The sequence below is a fragment of the Protopterus annectens genome, chromosome 1.part1 (assembly GCF_019279795.1).
Source record: "Protopterus annectens isolate FY-2018-M chromosome 1.part1, PAN1.0, whole genome shotgun sequence".
Classification (NCBI taxonomy): Eukaryota; Metazoa; Chordata; order Ceratodontiformes; family Protopteridae; genus Protopterus; species Protopterus annectens.
This window is the reverse complement of record NC_056726.1, coordinates 1232613650-1232639205: the sequence shown is the minus strand read 5'-3', so window position 1 is coordinate 1232639205 and position 25556 is coordinate 1232613650. Positions and strand designations below refer to the sequence as shown.

General features: G+C 42.2%; 1 protein-coding gene across 1 annotated transcript in view; it reads left to right on the top strand.

Moving 5' to 3' along the window:
* LOC122809505 (putative zinc finger protein 66) overlaps window positions 1–25556 on the top strand; it is a 449400-nt gene that overhangs the window by 43438 nt on the left and 380406 nt on the right. The window contains exon 2 of the mRNA XM_044081063.1: window positions 12262–12388. Within this exon, the coding sequence (XP_043936998.1) occupies window positions 12262–12388 (127 nt within the window). The remainder of the gene's footprint in view (window positions 1–12261; window positions 12389–25556) is intronic.

Below are 25556 nucleotides of genomic sequence, written 5' to 3'. Positions count from 1 at the left end.
GGGGATATATAGATACCCAGTAGGTTTAGGTGCTTATGTTGGTTAAGGGAGAGCTTTGCAAATAGAGTCTCTGCATTGTTGAAGTTGGGGGAATCTTTTTAGAGGAGTTGGAGTTGTAGGTTGGTTCTGTGAAGTAGAGCTAAGCCTCTTTTATGTAGCCAGTCTGCCCTGAGAATGTTATACCTAGGTGGGGTGATGGAATTATCTTTAATATGTGGTTTAAGCCATGTCTCTGTAATGCGAATAATATCAGGGCTATATAAGGAGATAGCAGCGTGAAGGTCTTCTATTTTATTCATGATACTGCGGGTATTCATATTTAGTATCAGCAGACCGGTGGGTTTGTGCTTAGCTGGATAGTGATGGGTGCATAGCTTATTAGTAGAGGTTGCTGGCCTGGGTTTGGAGTGAATGTCTCCTCCTAGTAGTAGCTGGGTAGTTATACAGGTGATAGTTGTTAGGTATTGGATAATTAGGTAGTGAAATTGTAGACTTGGTTGCTTTTTAGATGGATAGAAGTGGTACATGGGAGGGTCATGGTGTGAAGGCTGCCAGCCTAGCCAGATAGGATTTTATACATAATTCTATCATTTGTAAATATGAATGTTGAATTATAGACTTGTTTTCTTAATTGAAAGAAAATACTGTGAAATGTTGAAATAAAGGCTTGTTTTCTTAAATGAAAGAATATGCTGTGAAATGTTGAACTTAAAACAATGTAGCAACATTGCCCTCTGCTGTAAAGAAAGCTAAGTCAAGCATTTCTTGTCTGTCCTTTGAAGTTGAAATTATTTCATGCTTGTCCCTTTGTAGTTAGAATTTGGAGTCGATGAATCTGGAGTGAAGCATCCTGCCTATTGTTTTAACTTAAGGAATAATTACTAGAGTTTACATGTGGAATGTCTTTTATTGATGTAGTTTCCTGCAGGTGCAAGATAACAAGAATGTAGTATCTGTCAGCTGGGAACCCCTAACCCCAGGAAAGTTGTGAAGAATGATGTAATGTTTATCAGAACTGCAATTTCAATTTAAACAGAGAGAACCAGAGATTATTAAGCATTTTTGTCTTGACCATCCAACTCACAGCACTGCCTGTTATCTTATGTAAGTTGTCTTAGACTTGTGTTTTCTTTTAGAAATAGCTAGGAACTAGAAATATTAGACTGTGTTTTTCTGTGATGTCAGAACTTTGCTACTGTGTTATTTTAAGTATTTCTCTGTGATCTCTGGACTCTGGACTAGCAATGTGTAATAAGAAATATTATCATGTGTTTTTATTATTTATTATTAAATATTTTAAAACCTTTCAACTGTGGCTGTTGTATAGAGATAATTTAAACTCTAGAGTACATTGCATATTTATAGAGTTTACTGTCCAAGTCACTCTAAATAAGCCTTGACTGTTTAGTCACAACTACCAGTTGGATAATAATATGGCACAGTAATAATTGGAGAGGGCCTTTGAGTAGCTGATAAGTATTAGTGGGTGGTGGCAAGTGGAACTACCGTATAGTCTGGGAGAAAGGGGTACAGCTAGAGAAACTGTGCCATTCTTCCCCAGGAGTGTCTGTGTGGTTGTATAAACTCTCCTTAAAGTGCATCTGTGTGTGTGTGTGTGTGTGTGTGTGTGTGTGTGTGTGTGTGTGTGTGTGTGTGTGTGTGTGTGTGTGTGTGTGTGTGTGTGTGTGTGTGTGTGTGAGCTACTTGGGGAGGGACACGAAGCACTGGTTGGACAGAGAGGGTGCTAGATGTTTTAGCTTGCCCACTAAGCTGAGATCTGGACCCTATAGCTGTGCCAGTGGGGAGTCTTATTGGGGACCTGGAGAGCAAGGGAGCGACCAGCCCCAGATTGAGTGTGATCTCTGTGTGCTCTTAAGGGAAATTGCACTTTATTGTGTGTATTTGTTATCCTTTCCTCATATATGAGACGCCCTCTCTGGTGTTAGTGGTGAGGATTGAGGCTCCTTGATTGCTGGACCAGGGCATGGGCATCACATTTGTGTTTGGCAGCGGTGGGATATCCATATTACATATTAATTGGTTGGCAAGTACTAATTGGCTTGTAGTGGTGTGGGTAGAGTGAATCCTGTAGCTTGTGTACAGTGAGCTTTGAGGGTGTTTTGTACTCTAAAACAGCCATGCAGTGAATACTCAGTTCAGATCACAATTGTTTTATTTCTTTTGTTAGCTTAGTCAGGGTGAGCAGGCAGCATGTCAGCAGAGGAGTATGGAAAGCTGACAAGGAACCAGCTGGTGGAGATATGCCAGGCTAGGGGACTGGTGCATGGAAACCTGACTAAGGCAGACCTGATTGCAGCCTTGGTTACAGCTGCATCAGAAAACAGCAACCAGGAGGACAATCAGACTGGCAGTGGAGATATAATACCCTCAGAGAATGGACAGCTCAACTTTTCTGAGTGGACTTAAAAATCCAGCTGGAGCTAAAGAGACTTGAGTTGGAGGCCAGGCGTGTTGAATTAGAAGTAACTGAGAGACTGAGGTATCCAGAGAGCGAGGAGAATGAGAAACTGCTATGCCTAGAAGCTGAGGAAAAAGAGAGGCAGAGGCAGCATGAAAAGGAGATGCTGACTCTTCGCCAGAGTCTTGGAGGTAATGGGGAAGTGAATAACTGGACCACAAAAGCACAAATTGTCAGTAAATTTCTTCAGCAGTTTAAAGAGGGGGATAATTTTGATAGTTTCATTCGTATGTTTGAGAGGGTATGTAAACAGTATGAAGTTGACCAAGGGCTCTGGGTACGGTTTCTGACTCCCTTACTCCATGGTAAAGTTGTAACTGTATTATCTAAAATGTCTGACGTTGCATGTTTTGATTATACTGCTGAAATAATTGTCTATTAGAGTTTTTTAAGCTAACACCTGAAATGTATGGGAAAAGGTTTTGTGAGCATAGACTCATGGCAGATGAAAGTGTGTATAAATATGTTGCTGAATTGAGCACTTATTTCCATAGGTGGGTGAGTGGATGTCAGGTCACCACTTTTGAAGGGCTGGCAGACCTTTTGGTGAGGCAACATGCCCTTAGCACTTTGCCTGTGGACATGAGGATCTGGTGAGCTGATAGACAATGTGCTACTTCAGATGAGTTGGGGAAGAAGGGAGACCTATACCTAGCAAGCAGGGCAGCCCTGCACAGGAAGGGGACCCCCAGTACTGCTCATGGGTCTAAGGGAACCCATGGTGGGCAGCACAGACTGCCACCACAGAATCTGCCAGTAGCAGGGGAAGCCACTAGTCCAGGTACACATCCAAGAGCTAGGGTTAAATGTTTTGAATGCAACCAGTGGGGCCATGTGGCATACAGGTGTCTACAGAGGCAAGGTGGGGAACTAAAGGTGAGGGAGCCAGTAAGTGGGAAAGACAAAATGCCAATAGTAGGTTGTCTTGAGATAACAGGGGTACTAAACTACCATCCTGCAGATGCCCTGAGAGGGAAGGGTTTGGATGAAGCAGTACCATGTGCTTATGCAGTTACACGCAGTCAGGCTAGGAGACAAGCATGTGGGTCTGGTAGCCTGGGGGAGACCCAGACAGACTGCATAGTTGCAGCCAGGACTGGTGAGGTGGTTACTTCAGGGAGGGAGATACTCTGTAGTAGTGAGACTGAATGTGAGCCACAGCTGCTTGTTGGTACTGATGGTCCCTTGGATAGAGCGACTGCAAAGGTAGAGGTAAGTAGTAATACCCAGGCTGACAGTGAGGCACCACTGTCAGAGGATGCCAGACTTCCTGTGGAAGGGGAGCTGGGAAGGGTTACAAGGAGAGAGTTGAGACAGGCTCAGCTCTCAGACCCTATATTGCAAGGCCTGAAGCAGGTAACTAGGGAGGCACCTGATTCTCAAGGAAAGGGGGAGTCTCTATACTGGGACAAAGGGTTACTATACAGAGAGTGGACCCCTGAGGGAGGGCTAGAAGGTGAGAGAGTACAGCAGTTGGTAGTGCCTAGAGCCTACCGTCTGGCACTTTTAGCCATAGCCCATGATATTCCCTTTGCAGGTCATATGGGCATAAAACATACAAAGAGGCGTATTATGCAGAACTTCTATTGGCCTGGAATTTCCAGAGATGTAACAGGGTACTGCAAGACCTGTGAGCAGTGCCAAAAGATAGGCAAGGCAGGGGACAAGGTGAGAGCTCCTTTGATGCCTTTGCCTGTGATTGAGGAGCCATTTCAGAGGGTAGCTATGGATATTGTAGGTCCTCTGAGTACCCCAAGATCCACAAGAAAAAAGTATATCCTATTGGTAGTGGATTATGCTACATGATACCCTGTGGCAGTGGCTTTGTCCTCCATTGAGGTAGAGAAGGTGGCAAATGCTTTTAGAGATTTTCAGCAGGGTAGGTTTCCCAAAGGAAATACTGACTGACAGAGGTGCCAATTTCATGTCAGACCTGCTGACGTGTCTGTTGAAGTCCTGTGGGGTGAAGCACATGAAGACCACCCCCTGCCATCCCCAGACTAATTGTCTTGTTTAGAGGTTAAACTCTACAATCAAGTCCATGCTATGAGCATTTGCAGATCAGTTTAAGAGGGAGTGGGACAAATATTTGCCCCATCTGTTGTTTACTTATAGAGAGGTTCCCCAGGAATCCACAGGTTTTTCACCCTTTGAGTTGCTGTATGGGCATAGGGTGAGGGGACCTCTAGATTTAATTTGAGACAAGTGGGAAGGTGAGTGCGAGTCTCACAAGGATTCTGTTGTGGCATAAGTCCTAAACCTCAAGACAAGGCTCAGGGAACTCATGGGCTTGGCCCAGAAGAACCTGGCAGAAGCCCAACAAAAGAAAAAGGTGTGGTATGACAGGAACGCTTGAGCTAGAGAGTATGCTGTGGGGCAGCAGGTAATGGTTCTCATTCCTGTCAGACACAACAAGCTGCAAACAGCTTGGGAGGGACCCTACAAGGTGGGAAGAAAGGTAAGTGATATTAACTGCATGGTGGAACTGCTAGGCAGACGGTAGGGGCACAAATTGTACCATGTTAACATGAAACCTTACCATGACAGGAGGCCCTTGTGCTGAGCATTTGCAGTGGATTGCAGGAGGAGTCTGAGGGAGATCTGGGGACTGATCTCCTCAGTGAGGCTCGGGCTGACACCTCAGTGGAAGGGGTAGCAATGTCCCAGGGGCTATCTCCTACCCACATTCGAGAAATCTGATCAGTTTTGCAGGAATTTGTGGACATGTTCACTGGGAAACCAGGGTGCACCCACCTGGTGCAGTACCAGGTGGATACAGGACCCCAAAGGCCTAGTAGGCAGGCCCCTTATAGAGTGCCTGAGAGAGTCAAACAGACTCTGAGAGAGGAGGTACAGGAGATGTTGGAACTAGGGGTGATTCAAGAGTCCCAACAGTCCCTGGGCCTCCGCAGTGGTACTGGTGCCAAAGAAGGTTGGCAGCACCAGGTTCTGTGTGAAATTCAGGAAATTAAATATTCACACAGAGTCAGATGCTTACCCCATGCCTAGGACAGATGAGGCCCTAGAGCATTTGGGTGGGCCTAAGTATCTTACAACCATTGATCTTACCAAGGGTTACTGGCAGGTGCCCTTGATTCCCAGTGCTAGAGAGAAGTCTGCCTTTGTGACTCCTTTTGGCTTGTATGAGTTCACAAAGATGCCCTTTGGGATGAAGAATGCCCCAGCGACTTTCCAGAGGCTGGTAGATCGTATCCTAGCAGGAGGGTTTGCCCTTACTTACTTAGATGATATTGCCATCTACAGCCATTCTTGGCCAGAGCATCTTTAGCATGTCAGGGAGGTGCTGGGCAGACTACAGAGGGCAGGGTTGACCATTAAGACAAGCAAATGTCAGGTGGGTATGGCAGAGGTCTCCTACCTTGGACATAGAGTGGGGAGTGGTAATATAAGGCCAGAACCTGCCAAAGTGGAAGCCATTCAGGCATGGCCTGCACCTGTTACTAAAAAGCAGGTGAGGGCATTTTTAGGGACAGCAGGGTACTACAGAAAGTTCGTCCCCAGTTATAGTACCATAGCTGCTCCCCTCACAGACCTGACAAGGAAGAACAGGCCAGATAAGTTAGTGTGGACCCAAGCATGTTAGCAGGCATTCCAGAAATTTAAAGAAGCTGTGGAGAACCCCCTGTGTTAGCCAGTCCAGATTGCAGCAAATAATTTGTTGCGCAGGTGGATGCTTTGAACCATAGAGTGGGGGCTGTACTTAGCCAGATTTCTTCAGAGGGGGAAGAGTGTCCAATGGTTTATCTCAGTCATAGGCTCCAACCCAAGGAGGAATGCTGTGCAGCTGTAGAAAAGGAATGTCTAGCCATAGTGTGGGCATTGCAGAAACGTTTATCTGTATAGTAGGAAATTCACTGTTATGACAGATCACAATGCCCTAATATGGTTAAACAGAGCCAACCAGCAAAATGCCAAGTTGCTACGATGGAGCCTAGAGTTGCAAGCATATGATATGTCAGTGCAGCACCGCAGTGGGAGTAGCAATGCCAATGCAGATGGGATCTCAAGACAGGGAATGGGGTAGGTATACTCAGACCTGACCCTCTCAAGCAGCGTTTCTCAAGGGTCACTTGAAAAACTAGCTTGAGTTCTCTGGGGGGGATGTGAAGGCTGCCAGCCTAGCCAGATAGGATTTTATACATAATTCTATCATTTGTAAATATGAATGTTGAATTACAGACTTGTTTTCTTAATTGAAAGAAAATACTGTGAAATATTGAAATACATCTTGTCTGTCCTTTGGAGTTGAAATTATTTCATGCCCGTCCCTTTGAAGTTAGAATTTTGGAGTCGATGAGTCTGGAGTGAAGCATCCTGCCTATTGTTTTAACTTAAGGAATAATTACTAGAGTTTACATATGGAATGTCTTTTATTGATGTAGTTTCCTGCAGGTGCAAGATAACAAGAATGTAGTATTTGTCAGCCTGGGAACCCCAGGAAAGTTGCGAAGAATGATGTAATGTTTATCAGAACTGCAATTTCAATTTAAACAGAGAGAACCAGAGATTATTAAGCATGTTTGTCTTGACCATCCAACTCACAGCACTGCCGGTTGTCTTATATAAGTTGTCTTAGACTTGTGTTTTCTTTTAGAAATAGCTAGGAACTATAAAGATTAAACTAAGTGTTTTTCTGTGATGGCAGGCCTTTGCTACTGTGTTATTTTAAGTATTTCTCTGTGATCTCTGAAATCTTGACTAGCACTGTGTAGTAAAAAGTATTATCTTGTGTTTTTATTATTTATTATTAAATATTTTAAAACCTTTCAACTGTGGCTGTTTTGTGTAGAGATAATGTAAGCTGTAGAGTACATTGCATATTTATAGTTTACTGTTCAGGTCACTCTAAATAAGCCTTGACTGTTTAGTCACAACTACCAGTTGGATAATAATATTGCACAGTAATAATTGGACACCCTTTTAAGGACCTTTGAGTAGCTGATAAGTATTACTGGGTGGTGGCAAGTGGAACTACTGTATAGTCTGGGAGAAAGGGACACAGCTGGAGAAACTGTGCCAGCCTTCCCTAGGAGTGTCTGTGTGGTTGTATAAACTCTTCTCAAAGTGCGCGCGCACGTGTGTGTGTGTGTGTGTGTGTGTGTGTGTGTGTGTGTGTGTGTGTGTGTGTGTGTGTGTGTGTGTGTGTGTGTGTGTGTGTTTCAGCTACTTGGGCAGGGACACGAAGCACCGGTTGGACAGAGAGGGTGCTAGAGGTTTTAGCTTGCCCACTAAGCTGAGATCTGGACTCTATAGCTATGCCAGTGGGGAGTCTTATTGGGGACTTAGAGAGCAAGGGAGTGACCAGCCCCAGACTGACTGTGATCTCTGTGTGCTGTTAAGGAAAATTGCACTTTACTGTATGCATTTGTTATCCTTTCCTCATATATGAGATGCCCTCTCTGGTGTTAGTGGTGAGAACTGAGGTTCCTTGATTACTGGGACAGGGCACAGGCATCACACATGGTATATGGGGGGTTGGGTGTATATGGTGGGGTATATGCTTGCATGAGGTGGGGAGATAGTAATGTCATGGGCTAGGGTGGGGGATTTGGGGTGGATACAGTGAGTGATTGTGAAGAGATAAGAGGTGCTGATGGTGGCTATGGAGAGGCAGGTAAATAGGGAGGTTAATCCCAGGAGGGTGTAGTGGAGATGAGACTGGGAGTAATGAGACATAGTGGGAGTGAGGTTGTGCAGTTAGAGGAGGTATTTATATTTGGTGAGGGTGTGAGTAGGAGATATGGGTGTGGATATTGAACTGGTTGGTGGGCTGGAGTGATGGGAAGTTGAAGGGCATGTGTAGATGGTGCTGATGGATGAAGGGAGGGTCTTAGTAAAGGAGATTACCTATAAAGTCAGAGTATGTAGGGGTGGGTGAAAATTGGGGGCAGGGTAAAGGGGGCAGAGTAAACCCATAGGACGAACGGAGCGGGCTGAGCCAGTCAGGGTCACTGAAGGAGATAGACTAAAATGGAAAAAGGTACAATATTAGAGCAAGTTGAAATAGTTTTACACTATTAACATGTGGTGTATGACAAAGAAAGATGACTAATCGTAGAGATGATAAATAGCTATGAAAAGTGTAAATATGTGATGACAGTTTCAGGTAATGGAAATGGTTATTGAAAGGGAAAAATGGTTGTAGCCGAATAACATCAACACGTCAAATGAATAGATTATGAATCCCACATTGTACACTGTCAGAGAGAAACTTTGGTTTATCTGAATGAATGAGGAGATAGTAAAAGAAATAAGTCTTTCATAATATTTTCAAAACTAATACAAAAGCAAGAATGTGCCTCTGCTGTTATCGTAGCTACCTAAAGCAGCCTGGTCAAATGTTACATAGCTTTTTATGGCCCTGTATACAATAGAGACTAGTCACTTGAAATGATTAATGAATATTCAAGATTTCTAGTTATGGACTGTGTCACATCCACATCAACATATGCTCTAATACTAATCCTGGACAAGATCTTTGCAGTTGGGATTCCACAAACCATTTATAAGAACTGCTAATGAACCCACTCTTTTTTATAATTCACAGTTCAGGCAGCACTGTTAAATTCAGTGAGTAACATACAGAAGATGACCCCAGTTTTGGCCTCAGGTAAGTAAAATCGGAGGTTGGCAGGGTGGGAGGTTGGCATTATGGTTAAAGTGTTTACCTTACAAACATAAGGTAAAGGGTTTGATTCTCACATGGGATAATTGGCTAGGCTTAAAATAATCCACAAAGCCGTTAGCCTAGTACTAATCTGTGAACCTATCTATTTGAGGTTAGCAAAAGGAAAACAAAAAGCGTTGCCAGTGTGCCGGATCAGTTATGGAATAAAGCCCTATATTACCAAGGGAAACAAGCATTGAGTATCCATCTAGGAAGGATGGGGTGAGACTAAGTGGCTAGTGTCAGCTTGCCCATCTCGGAAGGCAGGAAGTGATTCAGCCCACTGCTGTAGTGTCTTGTAGCAGAGGGAGAGGTCTTGTGTTGCAGCCAGACATGCCATACTCTGTGCAGGACCAGGTCACTGAGATGCTTGGCAGAGTCCATGGATTCAGAACATCTCATGGCTATTTTATTTTGCATTTGTTAACTATATAAATACACTGGTCTGAAGACTATTTTCAGGTTTTACCTAGGTCGCTGTGTCTTAGAAGAATTTTTTTAATTATATTTAACAGCAAAACTGACATCATTACACACTTAAATTAACATGATTAGAAATACAATACAGATGCTTTATGAGTTAATGAAAGTACATTGAGCTAAAAGAGCACAATATTTCAAATGGTTATAGAAAATTGTGAATAATCAGCCTAGGAGAATCGGAAAGAACCTCACCTTGGGCGGTAGGAGCTACAGATAAAAAGCAATATTTTCCACATTTGCAGAAAATGCAGTTCAGACACTTTGGCTACAGTGAGGAAAGACCTCATGATCAGCTAATTTGTAAGTCTCTAAATCGCTTGTAATTACTATGAGTGCAAATCAGTATTTTCCTTTAGTAATCACCTCAAGCAGCCAATGCATTACGGAGGCACAATTCGCTCTCCAACACACGTGTGCACACACACACACACACACACACACACACACACACACACACACACACATACACACACACACTTTGAGTTAACAGACCGTCCCTGATGTATATTCTTATTTTTGTCCCTGCCCTCATAATTCAAGGATCCCTACAGTTGGTCAATAATGCCAGAATTTAGAGTTTCATTGTTCCTATTATTTGTAAAGTGCATTGTGATGCTAGACCCATTGCTTTATTAAATTTTTAAGTGAATCCAAATAATAGTTTAAAACTTCTCCTTGATGTCATCTAGTTTTCCTCTTAGCTTTAACCCAAAGCCATAGGATGGCTGTATACAGCTGTGGTTACCCCTCCAGCACCACCACACAAGGACACATCCCCATCTATATGCAGCCACAGTGCCCCTCCAGCACCACCACACCAGGAGATATCCCTATCTGTATACAGCTACAGTACCCCTCCAGCACCATCGCACAAGGACACATCCCCATCTGTATACAGCTATGATACCCCTCCAGCACCACCACACAAGGACACATCCTCGTCTGTGTACAGCTATGGTACTCCTCCAGCACCACCACACAAGGACACATCCCCGTCTGCATACAGTTATGGTGCCCCTCCAACAGCACCACACAAGGACAAATCCCCATCTGTATACAGCTACTGTGCTCCTCCAGCACCACCACACCAGGACATATCCCTATCTGTATACAGATACAGTACTCCTCCAGCATCACCACACCAAGGCATATCCCCATCTGTATACAGCTATGATGCCCTTCCAGCAGAACCACAAAAGGACACATCCCAGTCTGTATACAGCTGTGGTACCCCTCCAGCACCGCCACACGAGGATATACCCCCATCTGTATACAGCTATGGTGCCCTTCCAGCACCACCACAAAAGGACACATCCCCACCCCTCTCAACTGGCCCTGTTTTTACAGAACTGTCCCGATGTTTCTCTTGTACATGCCCTATCCGTCACTCATGGACCATTGCAATCAGTGAATAATCAGGATATCAGAGTTTCATACTTTTTGTAGTATAAAAAATGCACCTTCCTCAGTTAGCCTAGTCAGTTAAGGCTGTGGCTTAACAAGTTGCTTTCTGTGCTGAGGGTACAGTGTCCAAATCTTCCTTTATTTTTTTTTCAAAGACTTAAAGGTAATATGCAAATGTATCTCCTGTGTCTAGTGCTGAAAGAGAGATAAAATAAGGACTGAAGTTGTTATAATGAAATTGGTAGGTGTATGTATATAGGTTCATAGCTGTATACTAGGCTAAAGACCACTGGGACCTTTATACATCCAGCCAAGCACCTCAATTATATCCTAGAGGTTATTTTAAGGGGTATGTGTAAGCCAGGACAAGATTTACAGGCTGTCTCTCTCCATTAGAGATATAGATGATAGACCAGGGGTGTATTTTCAGTTTCACATTTACTGGTCCAGGCTTCTCTTGAATAGGCTTAGGGAGGAGATGTCATTGCCTGTTCCAGAGAAGGATAGTTCACTAAAACACATACCAGTCCCTAAAACATATCCTGAAGTAAGAAGGTATTAGGATTGTAGTGAAAATACTTGTTAGAATGTTTCAAGGTTTGTTGTATAATTGTATAGGTAACTACAGGTGAAATAACTATTTAAATAAAAAGTGGCAATAGTAAACGTTAGTGCATTATTATTTATATATACACAGTAAGGTTTAATTATCGGTATTTTAGGTTCCAAATGGTGTCACTAGTTAATATTTGATTACAGAGTAACATTTTATGCCACGACTTTGCATTAAATGACTATCTTGGAGTACTAAATCATTACATTTCTTCCAGTTCTTCCACTGCATAGAGAACTGTAAGGACCACTTGGCATGTAGCTCTGATGCATATACATAAAAGAGGGGCATATGGCTTATAGAAAATATCAAAAATGGATAGTTGAGGAACTGATAAGGTTACTGTGTTAACCAGGCTATGAGGAATTGATATGTACTTATTTGTGCCCTAGGTAAAATAAAAGAAGGGAGATAAAGTAGGCCTGCATTATCAATATGGGAGGGGGTAACAGGCATGGAAGAACAGTACAGTTTGATTTACTGGCTTTTTGGATGTAATTACTGTGTTTCACTGTCAAATTACTTTTTTCCTGTTGCTTGGAGCTTATCAGTGTGTTTAGTCCCAGATGTTGTATGTGTTATTTGTCATTCCAGATTCCAAAGACATTTGAAGATGTTGCCATTAATTTTTCTGATGAAGAGTGGAAGATGTTGAGTATTCATGAGAAAGAACTGTATAAGGATGTAATGCAGCAGAATTACGAGAACATGACTTCATTGGGTAAGATAACCTGTGTCAGAGCAGTGGATACATGCTTTTCAGAAGGTATTTACAAATCAGAGTTCATTTAAATTAATGCTGTAATTTGGGTAGAATATGACAGTCAAATGGGTTTCATTAGACTGTGGACGGATTTTTGATTTAAAAAATGGTTGACAATGTTAGTCATACAAAACTGGTGGAAAATTATCTTATCAGGAACACAAGTAGTCTGCTGCATGCCTGTTCTAAAAATAGGTAAAAAACTGGATAACATCCATTTAAATGTTCTGACTCCGTTGTTACACTGCAGTAAACACAAAGTAAATCCATGTCATGTAGCATATAGCTGCCAGCTTTCATGCCCAGTACTCAGGTGGTCTCACCCTTGTAAAGATGCCCACCCTACAGTTGACTCATCACCCTATTCACTCCCTTTCATATTCTGCAGTAGCTCTGGCATTTAGGATATATTTCACTCTCTGACATACAATTCCTTGTTTGTCATCATTCTCCATGCATAAGATTGCAAAACTGTTCAGTAACCAACTGGTGTCACAGCGGGGGAGTGTCTAGCATCTGCTTTGAAAATGCATTTTCTCAGTGCCATGCTGAATTATGTGGTTTTCACATACCACAGAGGAAAGAGAGACAGCACCATGTGGGACTTCCATAATATAGTGCATTTCCTTGAGATACTGGAGGCTATAGACTCCACACACACTGAAATAAAGGCCCTGTCTTGCGAACTAGGAAGAAGGTGTGTGAACAGCAGAGGGTATCACTTCATTAACTGCCAGTCTGTGTGTTTCTTACCATCTAACATCTACATAACTTCAGCAGGCCACCCAGGTGGTTATCACAACTCCCACATATGAGACATGTGACCCGTGCCAACAGTTTGTGAGGGGTGACATCCCCAGGGGCATTTTAATTGTGATGCCAAATATGCCCTGGAATCCTGGCTGATGACACCTATCAGAAATCCATAGAATGAAGTAGACCAGGAATAGAGGTACTGTGTACTGCCAACAAGGCGTATTGTGAAGCATGTGTTTGGGCCTCTGAAGGCATGCTTTTGCTATCTGAATTCATCCAGAGGTGTCCTGCAGTATGATCCTGGTATTTATGAAAAAATTATTTTCAGTGTGCAATAATACACATCATCATACTTAGGAGATAGGTATGTAGGGAGGTGCAGTTGCAGGAGGAGCAGTCACCAGCACAGCTGGGACTGGGGTCTGTTCCAGATGAGGAGTTGATGGAGGAGCCAGCAGGGGTAAACATGCTAGACAGAGCTGGATGAAGTTTGCCATGGTACTAGCAAAGAGGAAGTGGCTTCCTCCCTGAGTGTGTGTGTCCCCATGAACCTGTACTCCCTGTATAGTGCATTTTCCAGAGCAGCCACAGGAACAGAGGCTGTGTCTGTGCAGAGTTTGAAAATCCTCCAGCACTAGGTGGTGGTGCCAAATAGAGAATTACATGTGAACACAGCAAAGTACAGTACTCTGTGTATGAATAACCTCGCAGCAGAAACATACATCATAATCAGATGTAGTAATAGTGGTGTTTGCAAATAAAACATTTAAATGCCATACCTTGTTCAGATGGATATGCAGGTTGAATTTGTGATGTTCCTGAATTACCCAGAGCAGACTGTTTTACTAAGATGGCCATTGCTTAATGGGGCAAGGGAAATTAAGTATAGTGTTACAGAAGAAGATTTCTACATACCTGGGGCATCTCCAGTGGATGTCCTTGCTATGCAATGAAGTTCTGCTCCACTGTCCAGCATCAGAGACCTTGTGGAGCTTTCACTGCCTCTTAGAGAGACCAGAAACTCCTCCATCTCTGCCAGAGGTGGCTTGAGTGTTGGCACACCTCTCATTGATCTGTCTCCCCATATCAGGTAGACTAGACAGCTTTGCTTTTTACAGCATGTGTAACGTGTTTGGCCTTGTGATGGATCATTAAGTACTGTCCTAGCCATTTACAGCATTAATGTCCACCACAATATTTCCAGACATGGTTTCATTAGGCCTGGTCTGATGAATCATGTCCAAAGAGCTGTTGACCATAGAGACTGAAGTGGCACCTTTATTCTGTGCCTCAGAGAATTGTATTTTATGAGTGGCTTTTTCAGCAGAGTTAGTGTTCTTTTTCTTATCCTTATTAAGCATTTCTGTGTAGGCAAGGAGAGCAGTGGTATTAGCATGGTGTTCATGACTGCTCCCAGCAACCTCTTACCATACTGTTGCCCCCTTATACATATGCCATGCTGCTGGTGATATGTCGATAGTTTCATTTGTCTGTCCAGACAGTTTACCTAATCTCAATCCCATAACATTAGTAATAAAATGCCCCCACCCCAACATCCTCAACATTTCCATTCATCACAGAGGTATAAGTGTTTCCTACCATTGTTAACAAGACTTGCACATGTGCTGTAGGTGGAACTATACAACAGGCAAATGGTTTGGGACAAAATGCTGTACTAGACCAGCGTAAATGTGTTAATATATTCCCCGAGTACTTGCTGATGAGTATGTTTTCCTCATTAGGCTTAACAATCCTTTAGCACAACACTTGCCTTGTGATGCATTACTATTCCTGCCATTCCACAATTCATAAAAGTAACGTCAGAGCTAATTTATTTTGTATTCAAGTAACAAAGCAGCAGTCTGGAGCTCTACCTGAAAAAGTGAAGAAGAAAAAAAGTAGCATTTACGTTATAGAAGCTGGGATTTGGCATATTTAGGCAATCCGAGTGTAGAATCACCTGTGGCAATTTTTCAGCTTGCAGCACTAGGATTTCTTCTGTAGAGCAGTCAGGGTTACTGTCTTTCCTTATGCATATATTATGCAGATTTGGGTGTCTCTGCATGATTAGGCAAATGAGGCTCAAATACCTAAACTCATTTCTGTCTCTAAATCACTCAGTTTGTGTGTCTTGCTTACTGCCTAAACTTTGCTTTCTGCATTGCATCATGCACATACCCAAGCATCTGTGGACAGCACTGCAAATGCATAGTTCACCCTATGGCTCCAGAGGGGTATATGTAAATCCACATCTTACTTAATGGAAATAGAGTCCAAGTACTGAGTGCTGTATTCATGGCATATAAACAGCGACAGCACTGTCATGACATCTCACAGCCCAATGTTCAGTTATTGGAATACGGTACATACTGTCCCATCACAAATGATTTACCCATGGTTATAGGGCAGTTGGTAAATGGTAGTGCAGATATGGTTGTGAGATACCAGACATATTTCTCTGCTAATTCTATGAGAAAAGTTATGTCTTCTAAAAGTGAGGGAACTGCACATTTCAGCTACCAGAGGTGATATATGGAAGAAATAAAAATATTCCTCTACCTTCTACACTATAACCGCAGCCAGTGGCTACTGCAGTAGGCTGTGAGATACAGCCCCATTTCTACCCTTTAATTCTGACAAAAAATAGATGAGAACACCAGTATAATGACCATTTAAGGCTTCTACATGACTTCTTCTTCTTGCTGCTTCTTTGCCTACATGATCACACAGAGCTTCTGGAAGGCACGTGCACCAGTGTTCACTGCTTTTCCTTGTCAGTAGTATGTGGTGTTATTGCAGAGCCTGCAGCAACCATATGTTATATATTTCATAAGTTTTCCATCTCAAAATAACTTTTACCTACTGTTAAAGTATTTTAATGAGCTTCAGGCCTCTTTATACAACAAGGTAAACAGTACTAGGTTGGCTGAAATTGTGTCAGTCATGTTTCTGAATCCCAGGTAGACTTCAGTTAACTGTGATTTGTCGTACTGCCTCACTTTTTATTTTCGGTGCAGAGGTCAGGAAACAAACAGCCAGAGCTAAAAAGGTAAATAAAAATTTCTGTCCTTCAGATGGACATTTTTTTGAGGTTGCATTGGCCCGAGCTGTTTTATATATTAGCAGTTAGCTCAGAAATCTCAGATTAAAACGTGCTGCAGTGTTTTGTACTACCTTTACTCTTACTGTTTTTTGTTTACTAAATATGGATGCAAACTTACTATTACATCGTGTTAGTATATGGGGGCATGTATTACAGTCTGACTGCAACAGTATCGTAGGTAGCTGCTGCCGCTGCTGCTGCTACATAGAATTAACATGATCAATGCTGCATTTCACTGTGATTCACCAGTGAAATGTCATGGATCATTCCTAGCCATTAATTGATTTGTTTAGTTGAATAAAACCAACAAAAAGTTGATTTGTTTTACTTAGGTGCTTTCTTGTATTTTCTCTAACAGTTCTTAGTTTATTTTGATCATGTATTGAAGTAGGCAAAAAAGTCTCACCTTAGTTGTCCAAATATTAATGTTTTTGGAAAAACTGGGCTGGGTGTACGAACAGAGAACTGTCTGATTGCAGAAAACCTTGCTGGTGTATGAGGAGAACATGTAAGCTTGAGAAATGGAATGCATCTAATGACCAAGCATTAAACTTAATTGAGCACTGCTACTCATGAATGTAAAAGGCAGATGTCAGACTTTAAAATGGTACGGTTGAAACAACCACTTGTTTACTTTGCATATATATTAAAGTTAGAATATCTCAGCACACTCTAGTATTCAGGTTTTAGTGGAAAATGTTTGATCTGAGGTTGCTTTTTCCTTCTTCCTCAACAGTTGGGTATACTGGATTTAAAATGGATCTGAGTTCTGCATTTTAGACTAGACTTTCAGCTCCAATGCTCAAGCTAATCCCATTCCCGTAATGCACTGCAACCAGTCCTTCTGATCTAATTTGCTTCTTTGTAAGACAGATGTGGTCTCCAGGCAGGGACGGCCTTTGGTTGTCTGGTGCCCTAGGCAAAAGGGCTCATCAGCGCCCACCCACACCACCCAGTACCCCATCCTGGTCCACCTACACTATCCATATTACTTTTTTCTTTCTTTTTCTTACAGTTTGTCGTACCTTTCAGTTCTTCCTATATTCCTTCAACATATTTTAAAGAAACCATTTTTACTACAAAAATAAAAAATAAATAAATAAACAAATACTGGAAAAGCACCCCTACTAGAGTGATGCCCTAGGCAGCTGCCTAGTTGCTCTGTGCCTAAGGCCGGCTATGTCTCCAGGGCTCGGTGCTCATTGCAGTATTTCGTACAATGACAAATGTGCCTTTCTTCATTTTCTGTTAAAGGTGCCGTTTGTTCCACGTGGGTAGTACCTACCTTGATTTTCTTCCTCTTAACCTTTCTCAGGTTTATTGCTTTCTCTTGGTATTTTTATCTTGTAATTGGCAAATTCCCACCAGTTCCCCCCGCTTCCCTTTAGAACGCAATTCAACAACAACAAAAAAATGTGATGCCAAATTGATAGATGTGGATCAATATGGTTTTGTGGAGGGGAGGCAAACATTTGGCAACATAAAGAGAACAGTGATGATCCAGAGGGAAGCAGAATGTAAGAAAATACCACTGTTGCTGATGGGTCTTGAATCATAGAAAGCATTTGACAGAGTAAGCTGGGATTTTATGAGCAGAGCAATGGAAGCATATGCACTCCCTCATAAAATTATAAGGTTGATTAGCAGGGTATATGAAGGCTCGGAGGTGAAAATTAAAGTGGGTGAGGTCCTCTCTGATAATCTCTGCTTGAGCAGAGGAACCAGGCAGAGGTGTCCTCTCTCCCCATTGTTATTTGCATTATATTTAGAACCATTGGCAAAGAAAATAAGAGACTCAGAAATTCAAGAAAATAATTGGTATAGTAGTCACTATTTTATACCTGACAAAACCAGAAAGAGACATTACTGTGTTGTGGAACATACTGAGACTGTTTCATACCGTTTCAGGATATAATTAATGAAGCAAAAGCAATAGCGGTAAATTATGTACCCACATATGAACTGATTCAGCAATATCCATATTTATGGGGATATGATAAAATTAAGTATTTAGGAGTAGGGATTAAAGTTATACTAGTGTGGTAGCTAAGGATATGTGGGAACAGACTAAACAAAAGATAATACAAAAATTGAGAAAATGGAAGCTCTGTTATATGGATATTGATAGTAAGATACAGCCAGTTAAAATGTTTTTAGTCTATTTAGTCTTATACACTGGTCAGACATATTTTTACCAACCAGAGGAAAAGTTGTGGATAGCAATTAATAAAGAGCTGAAGGATTTTATCTTGGAGGGGACAATGGCAAGAGTCAAGTGGGATAAGCTTATTCTTCCAGTAGAACGGGGCGGATTGGAATTACCCAAGTTGAAGGGGTATTTCACAGCAACACAGTTAAGGCTCCTATACATAGCACAAGCAAAAAACTATAATTCAAAGTGGAAAGAGATGATGATGAAGCAGGGGGGAAGGTAAAGTAACAGGAAGAGTCTGAGATTTTGGATGCAGGCCTTTAAGGAGAATAACAATATCATACTGAATGTTATATTCATAAAGTAGCAGAAGGTCTACTAAGAACTAAGTCAACATGGGAGTAGAGAAAGGAGATTCTAGCAATGGGGATGATTGCAATTAGGGATACAGACAACAGGCAAGAGGGGATGGGAATGTATTAGAGAAAATTGGCAAAGGACCCACGGTACTGTGAGCAAATAACTAGAGAGGGAAAGGTAATAGAATGGGAAGATGCCAAGAACTTATTTGGACTGCAGGCTAAAGATTGCCTTCCATATCAAGGATTGATATCAGAGTATAGACAAATAAAAAAACATGGGGGTCCTAAACAAAAGACCAGCAATGGTAGAGTTATTAGTAGAATGTAGAACAAAACTTGCCATATAGAAAGGAATAATTAGTAGAGCATATAAAATATTGCGCAATTACTATAAGAATTGATCAGAGGAGGTTAGGGAGGACTGGGAAGAGAGATTAGATAAGCAATTCACAAATAATCAGTGGAGGGATATATGTCATCTCCTAGATTTTTTTGCATATTTGAAGATTTTGGATCTTTCCTGGAAGTGCTTACAAGGGTATTTTTATACTTCAAGCAGACTTCAAAGAATTTTTCCTCAGGTAGACAGCAAATGTTGGAAGTGTAATAGGGAGAAAGAGGTAACTGGGAACATATTTTCTGGGTCTGTAATGAGTTGGTAGAGTTTAAAGACTCCCTGCAAACTCTGTTGAAGATGCTGGTTGACCAAGTTGGAGTTTCTAGGGAAAAGATTTTTGATACAAAGTCTGAATTGTCTATGCGTGTTAAGGCCTTGCTGAGTCTAATTATGATGGCTGTCAAAAAAGCAATTACTAGAAAATGGAAGTCAAAGTCTAAACCAACTTTAGTAGAAGTATTGAAGTCAGTAACAGAGATAAAACAACTGGAACTGGGATCTTTAGAAAAGAGTAGGAACAAATTATTTTGGAAAAATGGGAACTGTGGGATCGATATATGCAGAGGAGAAATGAGGTTTCAAAGAAGGTAGGATTTGAATGAGCTATGTAATGGTTGACTAACAATGACTGGATATGTTAAAAGTGAGGTGTAATGTGTGCAGCTACAGTTGTGTTGCACGGTTTGGAATGTATAATGTTTGCAAATGAGATTGTGTTGCTATGGTTTATTGTCATTTATGTAAATGTAACATGGCCTATGTCATGCATGATAATTTAATAAAGATGTTTCTTGTTTAAACAAAACAAAAAAGACATATTTTTACATATACATCTATATTGTTATTTATATTTCCTTCTAGTTAGTGTTAAGTGAGGTTACTCTTCCTTGCTGCTGTGATGTTCTTTCTTTGCAGGATATTTGACAAAGCCTGTGGACACAAGATACCAGCCTAAGTCCCGCATGTCAGGTTTGTATATTCTTTGGGTGCGGCTCATTTGGACGAGGCTTGAGAGCAATGCTCTTCAAGCAAACCTCGGGCCATCTCAGGCAGACAGTCCAAACTTATTTTATAGGGCCTTTTCCATGCCACTAGCAGAGAACTGGCCACTTTATTGCCAGGCTCCCATCAATCCAAGTAATCATCAGGCAAACCATCAGAGAAACACAGAAGGGAGAAACTCATGGAAAAGGAGAAGGAACTTGAAGGTGCCAAGGAGGCGTGCAAAAGATTTCCACATCCTATAGCAGTTCCTGGCCTAGTTCTGAAGGTTTTGCAACCTTCTGACCTGGCTAGTCCAACCTTTACTCCAGGCTCAGATCAAGCTTGGATCCAGTCCTCAACCACTACCACCATCACCCCCCCCCCCCCCACCGAGTAAAGTACAACCACTGGAGCTCTAGACCACCCTAAGCAGCAACTTCTTTTAGATTGGTGTGGTCTTCAGGGAGACTCACAGAACCAAATGTCGATAAAATTATGATGAATTTCCTAAAGACCCTGATTCAGCTAGGGATTGTTCCCAATTCCTGTTATTCTGGGGATTGTTGAACTGTTGCTTTCCACTCCCTTTTTTTGCATTTCCTTCTCTGATCTGACCTTGGGATCAGGTAGACTTGGATCTGGGTTCCCTTCATATAGTACCCCAGTCAGAGCAGATAGTCTTTACCTTGTTTGACTCCAGCTACACCAGATATCAACAGGTCTCACAGTGAAATGTCTGTGATTTTGTCCAGGGGTCAGAGTCTACTCCAAGACCCTCAAGGCATCTCTACCCCTCTGGGCCTCAACCCTCAACAGCTTAGCACCAACATCAGCTTTGCTTCTGAGCCAAGCTACCTCATGTGAGGAGCTTCTGTTGGGCCTGATTTGTCATTGGTTTTGAAGGCTTTTGAAAAGATTCTCTCACATTTGGGAGAGGAGGGGCCCTGCTCCCACCCAGATCCACCCAGAACTTTTCTACTTCAGGTTTTTCAGTTCCCCTTCATTCTCCATCCTTGGGACAGTCATACTGAACTTGCCTCAGGCAAACCCAGCTTTTAGGCTCCTCAGTGCTTCTGGTTCTTTCCAGGACACTTAACTTATGGAGGAATACAGAAAACGTCATTATAAAAGGAGGCATTTGGACTCCCCACAGGAATTTCTTACTGACTTTTTTAAAGGGGAAGGGTCCTCAGGGTCTCCCTTGAAAAACATTTCCTTCAGGGATCTCCTTGAATTGCTGAGGACAATAGGGTAGTTAATCCACCAACACCCTTTCCTAGGAGTAGTCGGTGTTCCTCAAGGCATTTGGATCTGGTCCTTTTACATTCTGGGTGCATCCCCCTGTGGATGACTTAGTCAACATTGTCTCCAGTGGGCTTGAAAAGAGAAAAACATAGTGGAACCAATTCCCTGTAAGCCAGACAAAATGTTAGCCTCCCCCAAGGACAGAGCACACTGGAGTAAGGGGACCCTTGTGGATGCTGCTGTGGTGGCAGCTGCACTAAGATGCAACAAACTGAGGAAATTTCCTATGTCTGTCCCTACACAGGGAGTCTCAGGCATTCATTAGATTCAGGAAGCGAGTGTACACTTGACATTCACTGTATGTGCACTGAACTACATGGCCCACCTGAATTGTTTTTAGATGGATTTTACTAAGGAGGTCTCCAAATCTTTCTCTGGTGCCACAACTTTAGAGTACAAGAAATTGCTGGAATTACAGCTATTGACCATGCAATCCAGTTCCAATGTTTCCATTTGCTTAGGGTCCAATGACGCTGAAAGTACATTGACAGCAGCAGGTACCAGCACTGTTATTCACTACCATGTATGAATGCATCTGCATGACTTTATGGAAAACTTCAACTTGTCTTTTTTGAAGACCATTTTTGATGTATCTACCCTCTTTGGACCTAAAGAGTGAACAAGAGTGGCAAGCTTTTTCTGTCATCTGAATCCATTTTTCCACCTTGCAAAGGTCCTTTTCCCATACCAGAAGGGGGAAATGCTTGTGGTTTGATAATTCCCAGGGTGTTTGCCCCAGACACTCCCAGAGACAGTGCCCTCAGGGGCAGAGGGGAGAAATCCAATGAACATCACCCTAGAGGCAGCGGTGGTCTGCAGTACCAAGGATTTCAAGGTGCATTCACCGACAAGCCCTTTCAGCATTCCAGAGTGCTTGCCTGACTGTACTACTCCAGAGGCAGTTGGTGACACTTGTCTCTGCACCTGCATGCCTGGACAGCCATCACTCAAGACTTCTGTGTGCTGCGAGTCATAACCAAAGGCTGTTTTATTCCCTTTCTCTTTCTCTCTTCCCCAAATTTAAGTTTAAAGTCCCTTCCAGATGTTCCACCCCAGCAGCTCTAGTGATCTCTAAGTTGCTAGACAACTGAGTTATCCAGGAGGTCCCACCAGACCAGAGAAGATCTGGAGTCTATTCATGGTTCATCTTAGTTCCAAAAAAGAAAAGGGACCTCAGGCCAATATTGGACCTTAGTCAGTTAAATACATCTCTGAGGAAGTATCTATGTTTCCACCTAGGAGCAGTCATTTTCAATTCACAGCACTGTCCTTTGGCCTTAACACAGCCCTGCAGGTGTTGACCAAGTGCATGGTAGTGGCAGCTGCGCATCTCAGACTGCAGGGTTTGTGGGTGTTTCCTTCTATAGATGACTGGCTTATAACAGCTGCCATGAAAGACTTCCTCATACAAGCCAGAGACTCCTTACTCCTCATGTGTTCATCCCTATGAATTATAATCAGCTGGGAAAAATCCACACTGGGACCAGGTCAGCCATCACTACACCTGCAAGCTTCTCAGGTGTTGCTGTACAAGCATCCGCCAACTCATTTGATTCTTCATATTTTGGAATTCATGGCGACATCGATCACCATCATACCTCATGCCATAAGAGTCCTTCAGTGGATTCTTTTTGTCCAGTGGTCCATCTTCTATCAGCCAATGAATTATCTGGTCAGACTCACCCCAGTCTGCATATGGCATATTCACTGATGGATAACATTTCCACTGGTTCCTTAGGCCACATTTTTGTCTTTCCCTCACCATGGGTCATGGGGACTACAGATGTATCCCTTCTGGAGTGCGAAGGCAATTCAAAGGAAGGGTAATCCAGAGGACATGGCCCCAAACAGAATCCAATTTTCATATTGATTTTCTGGAGATGCTGGCTATTTTGCATGCATTGCAGGCTTTTCAGGACCAACTCCCTACAAGTGTGATTGCTGTTTAGATGGACAGTATATCAGTTGTCTGGTACATCAGTAAGCAAGGCAGAACCCATTCCTATCCCCTATGCCAGGAAACCATGAGGGTTTGTCAGTGAATAGTGTTTTCCAGGTACTACTTGCAATGCACATTTCTAAGAAATCCAATATTTTAGCAGACAGATTGAGCAGATTGATCCTTCTGCCACATGAGTGGTCTCTCAATCCATCAGTGGAATTCATGATCTGCAGTCGCTGAAGCCCACCTTGCTACAATCTGTTTGCAACCCCATCCATTACCAAATGCAGCAGGTTTTTCATGCTGATCCCGCAGAAGGACAGTCCCCGAGGGCCACTCTATTCCATACTTGGTCCCCAGTACTTCTTTAAGCTTATCCTCCCAATCTAACTGAATAGTCATATTCCTTCAGAAAGTGGCCTGGTGCATGACATGAGTGATTCTCATTGCCACTTTTTAGCCCCTGTCAAGTTTGGTTCACCTTTCATTGGCCTTACTTAGTTCACCCACTTTGGATCCTGGATCATAGTCTAGATCTAATCTCTGTCAATCTGACTGCTTGCTTTCTTCACTTCTTATGATGGCTAGAAGTTCCACGATTTCTTCTGATGTTGGTCACGTCCTTTTCTCTTCTCAAAAGCCCTCCACCAGAACTAAGTTGAATATATTTTCGATCTGGGCTTGTTCCAAGGGACTGGACCCCTTTTCAGCTCCACTTATCTCTATTTTGTAGTTTTTGGCAGGTTGTTTTAAATTGGGGGCAGTTACTCTACAGTTAATGTCTAATTTTCATGTGGGTGAACAACGTATCCCTATTGCTTCCCTTAGTCTTTCGTAAGCCTTCTTGAATAGTACCTTTTTGTCACGTCCACCATTGACAGATCAATGCAGTGCAATTCGTAAAGCAGAAGAATGCAATAGATAACTATGTTTATAGCAGTGAAATGCAATTCACAAAGCAAGGCTATTCTGTAACAATAGAAGGTAGAACAATCTTAAAAGATAAGAAATTACTGTAATATGCATGCAGATCATTGACAGACCAAAGGAAAAAATAGAGAATAAAAAAGGTGTTATGTTTTTACATAAGATTGTCTCAGTTGAGCTGCAGGCAGCGTTCTCACATCACAGCAAAAAGTTATCTAGTTTGCTTCATATGTGGGGTACCTTCTGTGTGGAGTCTCATTTTCCTACCAATCTTTGTGCAGGTTTTTCAGGGTGCTTTGGTTTCCTACCGCATTCCAAAGACTGGACACTCTAAATTGGCCATAGGTGCGTGTGTGGATGTGTGTGTTACGGAAGAACAACCATGGCAGGGCTAACCACTGAGTGGTGTGAACATGATTGTCACTATTGATGTGACACCTCGACCCCATGTGAAGAAATGAGAAAGAGGAGGTTATGGATGCATGGATGTGAACAATAATGGGGTTAAATACCAAACTGCTGATAATTCTGAAGCAAGAGTAATTGCACAAGGTAACTTTTGAATTAACTGGAGAAGCTGAAATATTACAACATCAGGCTGTTGTCATACAAGTGTATGCCAGTCAGATGGCCTAGGGTAGTATTACATGAGGGACTTTCCATAGCGTATGGACATATATCGTTGACAGACACAAAAATGTTATTCACAAATATTTTGCACAAATAGAAGAACTACAGGTTTTTGTATATGGGTATGAAAAATATTATATCTACATATATGGATGCCATTTGTTAGTGGAATCCGATAATAAGTCACATCTGAGCATCTTTCAGAAAGCAATATATCAAGCTCCCATAAGATTACAGAGGTCACTACTGAGCTTCCAGAAATGTGATACTACTGTGACATATAAAAATGGAAAACAGATGCATTTTGCTGATGCTTTCAGCCAAACATACTTGTAAGAAGAATCTGTAACCCTGTAAACGATGTTATAGTCAGTTCATACTAGATTATTTTAATAGTGACAGCTGAGAAATGTTTATAGTAACAGAAAGTGTTGCATTTAGTCATCTGTAAAGTTTGTGACACTCTCAGGGGTTTGGAGGCTGTATAAAAAAATAAACGTTTCCTGTTGGGGCAGAATAATAGGGACTGTAAGAATTTTAAGAACTGTAATAACTCAGATAAATGTCT